Genomic DNA, 13706 nt, shown 5'->3' on the forward strand with positions numbered 1-13706 from the left:
TGGCCCTTCTCTGTATCCCACCAGGCCGCCACCGCAGAGCAGTAACATCACGCAGGGCCCCAATCCCCAGGGGACTCAGCACCCCCAACACAACCAAACCTTCTCTCTGCCAGCGACTCAACATCTGAGCCTGCATCCAACTGTCAGCATGTTGCAAGTCAGGTTCATGTTCAAGTGATGGGGACAGATAGTGGCTGGCCCAAGGTCACCCAGGGAGTGTATTATTATTATTATTATTATTATTATTATTATTATTATTATTACCCTGCCCATCTTGCTGGGTTTCCCCAGCCACTCTGGGTGGCTCCCGGCAGAATATTAAAAACACAATAAAATCAAACATTAAAAACTTCCTTAAGCAGGGCTGCCTTCAGGTGTCTTCTAAAAGTCAAAACAAAAAAATTTCCTTCCAGTAGCACCTTAAAGACCAACTAAGTCAGTTCTTGGTATGAGCTTTCGTGTGCATGCACACTTCTTCAGATACACAGTGTGTATCTGAAGAAGTGTGCATGCACACGAAAGCTCATACCAAGAACTGACTTAGTTGGTCTTTAAGGTGCTACTGGAAGGAATTTTTTTTTGTTTTGACTATGGCAGACCAACACGGCTACCTATCTGTTTCTAAAAGTCAGATAGTTGTTTATTTCCTTGACATCTGATGGGAGGGCGTTCCACAGGGCAGGCGCCACTATCAAGAAGGTCCTCTGCCTGGTTCCTGGTAACCTCACTTCTCGCAGTGAGGGAACCGCCAGAAGACCATTTTGTGCTTGGAAATGTATTGGGAGCCAACGTAGGTCTTTCAGGACTGGTGTTATATAGTCTCGGTGGCCACTCCCAGTCACAAGTGTAGCTGATGCATTCTGGCTTAGTTGTGGTTTCCGGGTCACCTTCAAAGGTAGCCCCCCGTAGAGTGCATTGCAGTAATCCAAGCGGGAGATAACTAGAGAATGCACCACTCTGGCAAGACAGTCCATGGGCAGGTGGGGTCTCAGCCTGCATACCAGATGGAGCTGGTAGACAGCTGCCCTGGACACAGAATTGGCCTGCGCCTCCATGGACAGCTGTGAGTCCAAAATGACTCCCAGGCTGTGCACCTGGTCCTTCAGGGGCACAGTTACCCCATTCAGGACCAGGGTGTCCTCCACACCTGAGTAGGGCTTTCATATCCGATCTTTCAGTTCCTAATTCAACACGTCACATTGCCCACTGCACCACACGGGCTCTCTCTTAAGCACCCGGTGCTGAAGGCACTCAAGAGACGCTCACGATCCCTGCACCCCATCCACTTCTCCCTTGCTGCCACCCTGGGAGTCCCTCGCTACCTCCTCCGCTCCCTTCAGAGGCATGGGGGGGGAGTGTCAGCTCTACGGGACCCATGGAACCCCCAGCCCAGCCCATCGTCCCCTTACCATCCAGGAGCAGGGCCACCTGCTTGCGGAGCACAGGAACCAGCCGCTCATCCAGCTCCATCTCGTCCAGGAGTCCAATCAGCTGCTCCTCACTCCGCACCACTTTGTCCTGGGCGTAGAGCCCCTCCGGCATGGACCTCTGTTGCCCGAGCCCCAGGAGCGCCACCTCCAGGGCCAGCATGAAGTACGACTCACCAGGACTTGAGGGCACTGGAATGTGCTGGTAGAGTGCCTTCTTGGGCTCCGATGCAGAATCTGGGGAGAGGTGGCACATGTAGGACCACAGAGCAGGAACAGAGCCTCCAGCTCCCACAGCTGCGCTCACATAAGGCAGCTGCCCCACCGCTGCAGCAAGCCTGTGTGTGGCCATGCCGCAACCAGGCTAGACACGGGTAAGCTCCTGCACAGGCACAACCCAACATGTGCAGAGCCCTTTCCTCATATGGCCACAGAATAATAATAAAATAATAATAAATTTTATTGATACCCCCGCCCTTCCCGGTTCAAAAACCGGGTTCAGGGCAGCTAACAACAAATTTAAAACAATTATAAAAGCAGCATAAAATACAGTATAAAAACATGAGTAACAATAAAAATCAAAAATCAATTAGATAATCCCCAGGGCTGGCTGGCTGAATTGGTCCTATGTGGGCCAGCGAGGAGGCCAGGGGAGAATTAGCTGTGGGGTCTCAGAGCGGGTGATCTTCATAAAAGGGGAGGGGGAGGGAAGAGAAGGGAAATAAAAGATCAGGCTGAATTCAAATTAAAGGCCAGGCGGAATAGCTCTGTCTTACAGGCCCGACGGAAGGAGGTTAAATCCTGAAGGGCCCTGGGACAGAGAATTCCACCAGGTCGGAGCAATCACTGAAAAGGCCCTGGCCCTGGTGGTGGATAGTCTGACTTCTAATTAAATCCGTCCCCTTTCACACCACCATGGCGCAAATCATTTGCCCAAAGTGGTCTTTTGGCTATCAGAACCTCAGCTACGGTCAGTTAATCTCAGGTGGCTCTATAGACCAGGCGCCAGCGTTGCTCAGCTATGAAGAAGGGCCTTGCAGCTCCCCCCACCCTCATTTCCCCCATGTGCCCACAGTACCTGGGTAGAGAGCCAGCACCTCATCATCCATCCGGCAGGCCTCCAGGAAGGTGCGGCAGAGACAACCGATGGGGTCGAGGGGGTGCCCTACCCATCCCTCCAGGTTGGTGATGCTGGTTGTGCCTTTGTGCAAGAGCTCTGGGTGGCGGAAGAGAAGAGGAAGGGATACTTCAGACACCAAGCCCCAAGCCCAAGCAGCCCCACCCCAAACGTCAGTCTCTGAAAACAATGCTGTGTGCTTAAGCAGTCGTGGAAAAGGCCGGCAGCTGCCTCCTCCAGGTCCATCACTGCTCAAACTCACAAGACCGTGTGTCTCAACTGTTCTCTGCTGCTTTCAATGAACAGAAATCCACTGCGAAACGTGCCAGTTCCTCACCAGCAAGTGCATTTTTGGACCAGGATTGCTCCTTTGCCCACTCTGGGACCTGATCTCAGCAGGACCCTGAAAGTAGCAGAGAACCCCTGTCCTTCTCCAAACTCTAGTGTCTCTTTTGCAGTCCTGCCGCGATGGTGAGGCCTGGGCTCTGCTGCCAAACTTTGCCTCCTCCCTTCCCTCCCTGCCTCCCATCCCAGTGTACTAAGCCCCGCTTGCCTTTCTTCTGCTGCTTGTAGCTCTCCAGCTGATGGCGTCGCTGCAAGCGCATGGCGTTGACCACAGCCACAGCCAGGCGCAGGGCCTCTCGGGGGTAACCGTGGGAGCGCAAGGCGTCCACTCGTGCGCAGGCCATGGGGAAGGCATCGCCCAGCCAGAGCGGGTGTCCCTGGGGGTCAAAGCCCAGCTTGTCGCTTCCACTCTTCAAGGAGACACCGTAGCAGTCACTGCTCAGGATCTTCTGCAGGTGACAATCGCCCCAGCGAAGCTCTGCAGCCTTGATAGCGCGGCCAAAGACGGTCTGCCGAACACCAGCTGCCAAGGAGGAAACAAGCCAGAGCAGGGCAGGTGAAAATTATGGAAGAGTTTGGGCCCAGAAAAGCACCAGGCTCCTCCTCCGACAGGAACACTGGTTTAAATCTAACTAGAACGCTTTCCTAAAACGTAACTTCAATCAATAACAATTTACATTTCATATTAAATAGAAACGGATTCTCAATGCTAAATTTTGTTTGCTTTCGTTATCATAGAAATGTGGGCTGCACAAATCTGGAGTGGGGATATATTTGAGGACAGGGCATCTCTCCAAAAGGAGCACCGGGACAATGGGGTCAGAAGCTCTATGGATGTGCACAGATTAATAATATTTTTATTATTATTATTATTATTATTATTATTATTATAATTATTATTATTATTATTATGTTTGTAGCCCACCTATCTGGCTGGGTTTCCCCAGCCACTCTGGGTGGCTTCCAACAAAGATTAAAAATACATTAAAATGTCACACATTAAAAAGTTCACTAAATAAAAAGGATACAATCCTCCTTATTTTTCTCTCTTTTGTCAGCAAGAGCTGCATACCAAATTCTCATAAACTTGCTTGTCATTGCATATCTCAGTAAGATCTTAAAGGTGATACGGCACTTCACGTATGTTACCTCTATAAATTAGAGCTGCCATATGTCCAGGTCTTCCTGGACACATCCGGGAATTGGACTGTCAAAATGGTGTCCTGACAGATTTTTGACGAATCGACAAAATGTCCGGGGAAACCCAGACGTATGGCAACTAGGGTGATTTTTTAAGAAAAAAGCTGGGGTTTTTGTCCAGATTTTCACTTTTGGGACTATGGCAACTGTACCATAGATCACTGCAATAAATCCTATATTGTTGGTCACAGGAGATAGACTGCATGAGTGTTAGATGCAGAGTCCTGGCTGCAATAACGTTCTCCCCAAACACTCCCCCTAGCATACTGCCTGTGACAATGACTTTATTGACCACTAGCCATGATCGCCAAGAGATTGTAGGGGGAGGCAATCAAGCCCAGGACCAGGAACTGTGACCTTCCCCCCCTCCCCAGTCGCTGACGTTCTGGCCTGGGCTTCCCCACCTGCACTGCGGTTTGGGTTCGGCGGCAAAGTGCTGTTGGCTCCGCTGCTGTCGCAGGAGTAGTTTCCCTCCTCCAGGGGACAGATGTCCAGCTTGTTCCACTTCTTCAGAAGCTGCAGCCACAGAGTCCGCTCCTCCAGCTTGCAGTGAGGGCTCAGGACCACACAAACCCACAAGGCGCCTGGGGCACAAGGAGAAAAGAGGGGGGGGGGGGAGAATAGCCAGGTTAACTTCCGTCTGTTATCTAAAGACAGATTAAATGTTTTCCCTTCTGAAGTGCTATGGGGAAGATTGGCTGGTGTCCCATACCAAGATAGGCTGTGTCCATGTTCCCAGGGTGTTGAATGTATGGAACACATTTTATTGCATTTTAGTCTGTATAAACAGGATTAGACAACATCTAATCAATCCAATTAGGGACGTGGGTGGCGCTGTGGGTAAAACCTCAGCGCCTAGGACTTGCCGATTGTATGGTTGGCGGTTCGAATCCCCGCGGCGGGGTGCGCTCCCGTTGCTCGGTCCCAGCGCCTGCCAACCTAGCAGTTCGAAAGCACCCTCGGGTGCAAGTAGATAAATAGGGACCGCTTACTAGCGGGAAGGTAAATGGCGTTTCCGTGTGCGGCCCTGGCTCGCCAGAGCAGCTTCGTCACGCTGGCCACGTGACCCGGAAGTGTCTGCGGACAGCGCTTGCTCTCGGCCTGTAGAGTGAGATGAGCGCACAACCCTAGAGTCCGTCAAGACTGGCCTGTACGGGCAGGGGTACCTTTACCTTTACCTAATCAATCCAATACTAATAGAACAACCTGGAATGTCCAGGTTCTCCTTGAGGATAAGTTTGATACTATTACACTGTAACAAAATTCCTCTCGGAGGCGGTAAAAATGAGAAATCGGTATGTACAGGCTAAAGCTCCTCTGTTGGCTAGGAAGGCTGATTTTATACCTCAATAACAATATACTATTGGTGAACTGTGTATTTTGGGTCTATGGACTGCAATAAAGTTGTGTGATAAGCCAGGGATCAGGCTCACTGCCTTAGGGCCACAGGGTGCAGCAATTGTGCTGGGGTCCACACATATTGTGGCTTTGAGCTCCAGTATGAAAGACAGACAGCAACAAACAACAAAATATCAGCGTATCTAGCAAACAGGTTGCAGCAGAACTGGGAGGATTCACCAAAGCAGGGATACAGAAGACCAGGGAGTTTAAAGGCAAAATATAGGGGGACCTCTAAGGGCAGAATTTTGCTCAAGGAGTATTGGCTAGCACACCCCAAGAAACTGCCTTCTCTTCCTCCCAAATCCAACACAATGTCATCAGAAGGCAGGCTTGGGGTATTAATGACACGGCTACAGACTGCGTAGTTCCTTTTAAATCTCTCCATATAATGTTGCACTCTGCCATGGGTCAATCTTTAAACAGCTGAGAAGTCAGCTGTTAATCATCTTGTGAAGGACTTCTGCACCATCTTTGCTTAAGTACTGCCTGCAGGCTAAAAAAACTGTTTCAGATTTTCTTTTCTGCCCAAAACATGGAACTGACTGAAAGGAGAGAGTGAGGGGAGCAATTTCAACTGAGAGTTCATCCAATCGTGGAATCAGTGGATGTTATCTTTTTAAAAAATATTGCTTCTTTATCGTATTTCAACACTGCAAACTGCTCACATCATTTTGGCATGGGATAAGCTTAAAAAAAACACCAAATGAGGCCAAGCAAGTCCCACCTCCAACATCTGGGATTTCAGTGGGCTCTGCCCATATTTCCAAACTTCTCTTTGCAATCCTAAGGACTAGAAACTTCATTTTTAAAAAGAAAAAGGCAAGGAGAGAAAGCTGAATAGTTCCGCTGACATGAAGCACACAGCTCCTGGCCATAGACTCTCCTGGGCAGGCCCACCCCTTGCGTAAGATTAACTCACCTAGTTCATCCCAGAGTTGCCGGCACTTGTCAGTCATGCCAGCACCTTGCTGCCGCCAAAGGGCCAGGCGTGGATCCTGCAGGAACTGCTCTGTCATCAGGATGAGCATTCGTGCCCCATTGGAGTCTCGCATTCGCAGCATTTCCCGCACCTGGGAAAGGAGAGAGGTCACAACTGGAAAGGAGAAGGCCAAGGGATCCAGAAAGCAACTGCATCTCCGCTCCCAAAGATGTAAAGCCATGTGCAGACAACTGTCACAAACCTCTCCACCTACTGACTGAGCTCAGGTACACTGAGCCCCATGCCCTCCTCCTCTGGGCTGCGTTGACACCTCAGCACTCCAGAGTCCTGCATGTCAAAACGGCCAGTTGACTTTGCCCAGTTTTCGGTTACCCTGTTTCCCCGAAAATAAGACAGTGTCTTATCTTAATTTTTGCTCCCAAAGATGTGCTAGGTCCTATTTTTAGGGAGTGTCTTATTTTTCCATGAAGTAGAATACGGTACACATTTATTGTCTAATTGTGAGTCAGCCAGAGCAGGCAGCAGGCGGCAGCTTGGCCTGGCGGTGTCACGGGCTCTCTGATTTAAAGAGACCTCGCACCGCCTGAACAGCTCCGGCTGCACTGCGGCCAATCAGTGAGCTGCGCGGCGGCGCCTGCTCCTACGGTCCAGAGGAGTCAGGCCTTATATTCTGGGGAGGCCTTATGTTCAGGAGAGGCCTTATTATCGGGGAGGCCTTATTTTCGGGGGGTGCCTTATATTACAGTGAGAGGCAAAACTGGAAGGAGGTCTTATTTTCGGGGAAAGATGGTATCAGCATTTTCTCCATGCTGCCGACATCTTTCTATATCCCCAAATGTCAGCAACCCAACACTTTTACAAAGCTTTGTCTTAGCAGGAACCAGTGCTTGGTGGGGGGCACTTCCCGAGAAACCTGATCTCTTTAGGAACAGGATGAAGGAACATTATAACTCTTATGCACAAGCAATGGCACCTTTCCATGCCACACACTATATGCACCCCCCAGGCAAAAAGACAGCCTTAAAGAACAAAGTGAATGGGCAGAGCTACTACTCCACCGACCAGGCAGGGGCTGACCAGAGAGATAATGTGGCTCTAATAATGCCCACAATGATGAGTAAGAGGAGGAAGCAGGGCTGGGTCCACAAATAAGAGGCTTTTACCTTGTTGAACATGGACTGGAGCTGCTTGCTTGCCCCGTAGTAGCCGCCATTTGAGAGTAGCTGCTTCACCTGCTCTTGGATCTGCTCCTCATCCAGGTGCCAGCAGTTTGCATCTTCAATGCCAGCACCAGCTGTGGGGTCAGGGGCACCTGGCAAGAGACGGCCAAAGCATCCGTTGTTACACACACCCAAGACCTGACCCAGCAGCGTTACCCACGACTGTGTGTAACAATAAATGAATCCAGATTAATGAAAGTGAGTTAAGTTCAACCTCCTGTCCAGTAAAGGGGCAAACGGCGGCTGAACGAGGTGCCTTTGGGGAGCTGGGGGAGGGGAGAGTATGACCATCGTTCTTTTGAACTTCAAAAGTAAGCGAGGATGTTTGCATATATAGACTGTGATCCCCTCAACATAAAAGGTTTGTGAATATACATGTATAGAAGTTCATGCACAAGAGTGAAACGGAAATGGGTCAACACGCCCGCGCAGCTGAATTGTGAGAGCTGCAGGGTCCTGGAATTGGAGCTGAGCTTGGAAGCAGAGCTGGAATGATAAGAGATAAGACGACAGGCCCATCAGAGGAGCTACTTGTGCATCTTCGCAAGGAATAGAAATACAAAGCTTATCTGATGCTCACGAAATGTGAGTATCACCCATGCGGAACTAGCCTTATTCGTGTCTCATTATATAATTGTTGCACCATTTGCAGCAATGTAGCACTGTGGCGCTGTGGTCTAAACCACAGAGCCTAGGGCTTGCCGATCAGAAGGTCGGCGGTTCAAATCCCCGTGATGGGGGTGAGCTCCCGTTGCTCAGTCCCTGCTCCTGCCAACCTAGCAGTTCGAAAGCACGTCAAAGTGCAAGTAGATAAATAGGTACTGCTCTGGCAGGAAGGCAAATGGCGTTTCTGTGCACTGTTCTGGTTCTCCAGGAGCAGCTTAGTCATGTTGGCCACATGACCTGGAAGCTGTCTGCGGACAAACGCCGGCTCCCTCGGCCAGTAAATAGAGATGAGCGCCACAACCCCAGAGTTGTCTGTGACTGGACTTAAAGGTCAGGGGTCCCTTTACCTAACCCTCTTTTCTGTGTAAGAAGCATTGTCCCCTTGTAACCGTGGCGGTCATGGTGAATCAGATTTTTGGCCTTCACTCGGCAGTCAAGGAGAATTTAGGCTGTTCCTTTTCGGCAGCTGACATGGAAGAGCCCCAGCACCCAACCACCCACTCCATGCCCAAGAGGAGGAAACGGGCAAGCAAGGGATGTTGCCATGCATCCCTTATCCAGACCTTGCCGCACCTGCAGCTGTCCTGTAACCTCCCCGCTGCTTGCTCTGTCTCCCCTGGGGACCCAAACAGAGTTTCATACCATGCACTCGGTTGATCTCGGAGCCAAGCAGCAGAATCTCATCAGCAAGCCTCTGCGCGGTCGGCAGCACCTCCGTGTGGTGTGCACTGATCAGGTACTGCACAAATTTCTGCAGCTGGTCCCGGTTCATTTGGGACAGCGTTTCCGAGATGGGCAGGCGCAGCTCCACCTGGCGGGCCTGCCGGATGCGGTGCAGGGACAAGGCCACCACGTGGGCACAGTAGAAGATGTCCCGGTTGTCGCAGGCACAGCTCACTGACGTGATCTTACAGCGGTCAAAACTGATGGAGACATGGTAACTGTGCTCAGGCTCGCTGGGGCCTGGAGGCTCCGTCACAATCCCACTCAGGTGGAAACCTGTGTGTTTAAAGAGGAGGAAGAAAAGAAACAAACAGTCAATGAACATACAAAGTGTCTGCCCCTGACCAAGAGGACTAAAGGACCAAAAAATGAGGACCATTCCCCCTGCCTTCCCCCAGCAGGGAAGGTGAAGGCCTTGCAGACAGCAAGCATGACCAAATTAAGCTACACAAGGGGGTTAGGGAAAACCAGCCTGATGGGGACATTTTTAGGGGACTAACTTTTTGGCCATGAACACAAACCAGCTGTGTAGCAAACAGATATTAAGGGAAACTGACAGGCCAGGAGTCCAGCCACATAACTTTCATCCTGCTCAGTTTGAACAAGGCGCAACAGTCCTCTTAGCAACAACAACAAATTCGTTTATTGTGAGGACCATGCCTGTGCACAAAAATCAACACTACAGTAGTTAAAAATTGTTAAAATTCATTACATACTATGCCGACAAAACCTTCTTCCCACAAAATAGAAAAGGAGGGAAAACGAGCAGCGAGTCAAACAGACGATGGAGGGGTCTTTACATTGTCGTTCATAAATCTTTCCCTGGCTTTCATGGCCTTCATCACAAAGACCGCTACCACATGGGTAATGCGTGGGTTTGCATCAACTAACAAAAATTTTACTCTATCTTCAGGACTGGTTATAGAGTTGGGTATAATTTGCAGCAATGCATCTCTAAAGCCCGAATAAATGGGGCAATAGAGGAAATAATGTGTAAGGTCCTCTTTAATTCTCATAAGGCAAGGACATAGACGATGTTCTACTGGGGTTTTTGTGTATCTACCGGTCAGGTAGGCAGTTGGCAATGTTTGAAACCGTGCCATAGTAAAAGCTCTCCGAAGGGTGGGGTCAGTGATCTCGACCAAGTAGTTGGCACAGATTTTGACTGCTTTTACTTGGGGGAGCCAGTAGGAAAACCCTCTTAGCTTAGAACAGGCATGGCCAAACCTGGCCCACCAGATGTTTTGGGACCACAATTCCCATCATCCCTGACCACTGGTCCAGTTAGCTAGGGATGATGGGAGTTGTAGTCCCAAAACACCAGGAGGGCCAAGTTTGGCCATGCCTGGAAAAAAGGAACAGGACAAATATGAATCACAGAAATGCAGAGCTGGAAGGGACCCTGAGGGGCATCTAGCTCAACCCTTTGCAATGCAGAAATCTAAAGAGCCCAACCCACAGTACAATCCTTATTCAAAAAGTTCACAGTCAGCCCCCTTCAAGGGTGACCCTAGTGCATACTTTAAAGCAGGTGGTTTTTGAAAATTATTAATCATTAAACGGATAGGCCGTCCTTCATCCAAGGATCATGCGGAGCTGTTGAAAAGCCAGAGGAAATCCCACCCACTCTGCAGGGTCCTGATCTTGACTGCACCTGCAGCTTAACCTGGAAGTGGTACCAGGCAGGTAACACACACCTGAGCAAGGTGGAGGAAGTCCTGGGAGGTGCAGCTCGGCTGCATTGACCAAGTGGGTGAGTCACACACAGATGACGAAAGCAGGCACACTGACAAAGCAGGCGAGGCCCAAGGCCACACCTGTAGACAGACCCTGGTGCATCACAGCCCAAACACAGCAAAGGAGGACACCTTGCAGGTAGTGCCAGCTAGGCCATACGGACCAGTAGGGTGACTCACTCTAACTGGCCCCACACCCTGCAGCTTGTCCTCAGCCCTCTGGCACGGGGAAGCTACTGGCTACACAGACAGCAGGCCAGGCACAACCCTGTCCTCAACCACAGAGAGAGAGAGAAAGCAGACCTAGAGCTCTGCAATTTCACCTGGACTTCCACCCTGGCACAGCCCAGGCACAATATAATAGGCAAAGTAGAAAAACAAACTGCGCCTGAGGGGGAAATGTTACTAACAGCCTTAGGTATGGGGCTTCATAAGGACACAACTAGAAAGCTCACATTTCAGAGATCACAAGCACTGTTTTGGTACTTGGCACTTTGGTACTCCCAGTCCTGTTAACAGCATGTTTGTATCACAACACCAATATGTACGTCTGTGGTGCAGCAGAATGGATAATGCTCAGTTTTGTAAATATCTTTGTTTTCGTGTGTTGTAATTCACTCTGGGATTCCCCCCCAAAAAATATAAAGTGGTATAGAAATGAAATTAATACTACTACAAATAATATAAATATAAATATAAAAAATCCCCCCAAAGGCACCTGGACATTCCATTGTGGCCACCACAACCTAGGTTTATGGTGCCATTTGGTGATAAACCTATATACAGTGGTACCTCAGGATAAGTACTTAATTCGTTCTGGAGGGCCGTACTTTACCTGAAACTGTTCTTAACCTGAAGCACCACTTTAGCTAATGGGGCATCCTGCTGCTGCCACGCCGCCGGAGCCCGATTTCTGTTCTCATCCTGAAGCAAAGTTCTTAACCTGAAGCACTATTTCTGGGTTAGCAGAGTCTGTAACCTGAGGCATATGTAACCTGAGGTACCACTGTATATAAATTTCTAACACTGCCCCTGGCCATCAGTCATTCTGACTGGGGCTGATAGGGGCTGGGGTCTCTGGCAACAGCTGGAAGACACCCCTTTGGCTACCCCTATTCTAGGAAAACAGGGAACAAAGTAAATAATTTGTAAAGTAAATAAATAATCATAATAATTTGGTGGAATCGTTTCCTTGAAACTCCAAATGCTATGTAACCTGTAGGCCCGTCTTCAGTCCTATATTCAAGAAACTTCAGAGCTAAAAGCTCAAGTTCAGTGGCAGAGGACAGAAGGGCAAATAAAAAAAGGGAACAAAATTAAAATAGCTAGCCCCCAGGAAATTAATAAACTGGACAATACAGAACTTCAAAACAACAGAACGTGTGTCAAAGCTCTTTGAACATTGGTTCTAAAACATTAAAGGTAAAGGTACCCCTGACCGTTAGGTCCAGTCGCGGACGACTCTGGGGTTGTGTGCTCATCTCGCTCTATAGGCCGAGGGAGCCGGAATTTGTCTGCAGACAGCTTCTGGGTCATGTGGCCAGCATGACTAAGCCGCTTCTGGCGAAACCAGAGCAGCGCACGGAAACACTGTTTACCTCCCAACCGGAGTGGTACCTATTTATCTACTTGCACTTTGACGTGCTTTCGAACTGCTAGGTTGGCAGGAGCAGGGACCAAGCAATGGGAGCTCACCCCATCACAGGGATTCGAACCGCCGAGCTTCCAATTGGCAAGCCCAAGAGGCTCAGTGGTTTAGACCACAGTGCCACCCACGTCCCTTCTAAAACATTAGGATAGCTAAATAAGAGAAGCAGTACATTTAAGTGGTATTTTCAAACAACTTTCTCACACACAGGGTTCATCTATACTTCCCCTTGTTCAGCTGCTTTCCCCCAGGGAAAACCTGCTCTTTACTACTGAATTGGAGCAAACATCAATTGGATTTTCCGCGGATTGACGTATGCTCCAATTCAGCAGCAAAGAGCGGGTTTTTGAGCGGAAAGCAGCGGGGCAAATGGAAAACCTCTGAGAGCCATGCCTTATAGCCACAGGACAAGTGGCAGTGTGGACAAGCCTTAAAGTTGCAATCCTAAATAATGGGAATTAAGCCCCATTGAACTTAGCGGTATTTACTTCTAAAGAAGTCTCCATAGGTCGCTCCTGAAAAACGATATGCATTGAGAATCTTGTATTAAATATAGCCACAAAAAGTCTTTAGCTATTCTGTACATCAGAGTGTTGCCCCATCATCCACATAAACATCTACAGTAAGATGGAAAAGGAGCAGCTTTGATTAAAAGTTGTGATAAAACAGAAACCTTTTGAAGCATCAGGGATCGGTCTTGGGACATATTTTAATCAGTATTTTTTTTATTAGGTAGGAGGAGTTCATTGATAAAGTCTATGAATGAAAGGAGGTGAAAAGCCATTGCTTCTAAAGAACCAGGAGGCCAAACTGGATTAATTCACTGAGCAGAGCAATGGAATGAAATCCTACAGCGGAAAGAGTTGGAGTCATACGCTGAAACTACCACAGTTTTCTGTATTATTAGCAAAGGACTCATCGGCTGCAAATAACAAATGAGGAAAGAACTGGGCAGATCCTGCTCAGTCACAAAAGGCTATGAGCCACCCATGAGATGAAGCTGTAAAGGAGACAAATGTAATTCTTCGCTGTACGAGATGGAGCACTTTCAGGCAGGAAGCATTAATGAGTTTGCACAAGCCTTTGGCAAGACGTCATCTAGAAGGCGAACCTGGCCACTCTTTTCGAGGAGGAAAAAAGTCCAACAGGAACAGAAGGAGAAGTCAATCAATAATTATTTATCTTATTTTAAGGCAACAGCAACTATAAAACAATATGTTAAAATATAATTGATAAATCTAGACTGGCAATTTGGAGATGGTGCTGAAAGTTGGGAAGAGGTA

General features: G+C 48.9%; 1 protein-coding gene across 1 annotated transcript in view; it reads right to left on the minus strand.

The window, feature by feature from the left end:
* ZSWIM4 (zinc finger SWIM-type containing 4) overlaps positions 1-13706 on the minus strand; it is a 43364-nt gene that overhangs the window by 8107 nt on the left and 21551 nt on the right. The window contains exons 3-9 of the mRNA XM_083718525.1: positions 8959-9315; positions 7594-7742; positions 6410-6560; positions 4494-4673; positions 3098-3412; positions 2506-2643; positions 1410-1664 (exon numbers count right to left, since the gene is read on the minus strand). Coding sequence (XP_083574651.1) covers positions 1410-1664; positions 2506-2643; positions 3098-3412; positions 4494-4673; positions 6410-6560; positions 7594-7742; positions 8959-9315 — 1545 coding nt within the window. The remainder of the gene's footprint in view (positions 1-1409; positions 1665-2505; positions 2644-3097; positions 3413-4493; positions 4674-6409; positions 6561-7593; positions 7743-8958; positions 9316-13706) is intronic.

Source organism: Podarcis gaigeae (assembly GCF_964106915.1).
Source record: "Podarcis gaigeae genome assembly, chromosome: 17".
Classification (NCBI taxonomy): Eukaryota; Metazoa; Chordata; class Lepidosauria; order Squamata; family Lacertidae; genus Podarcis; species Podarcis gaigeae.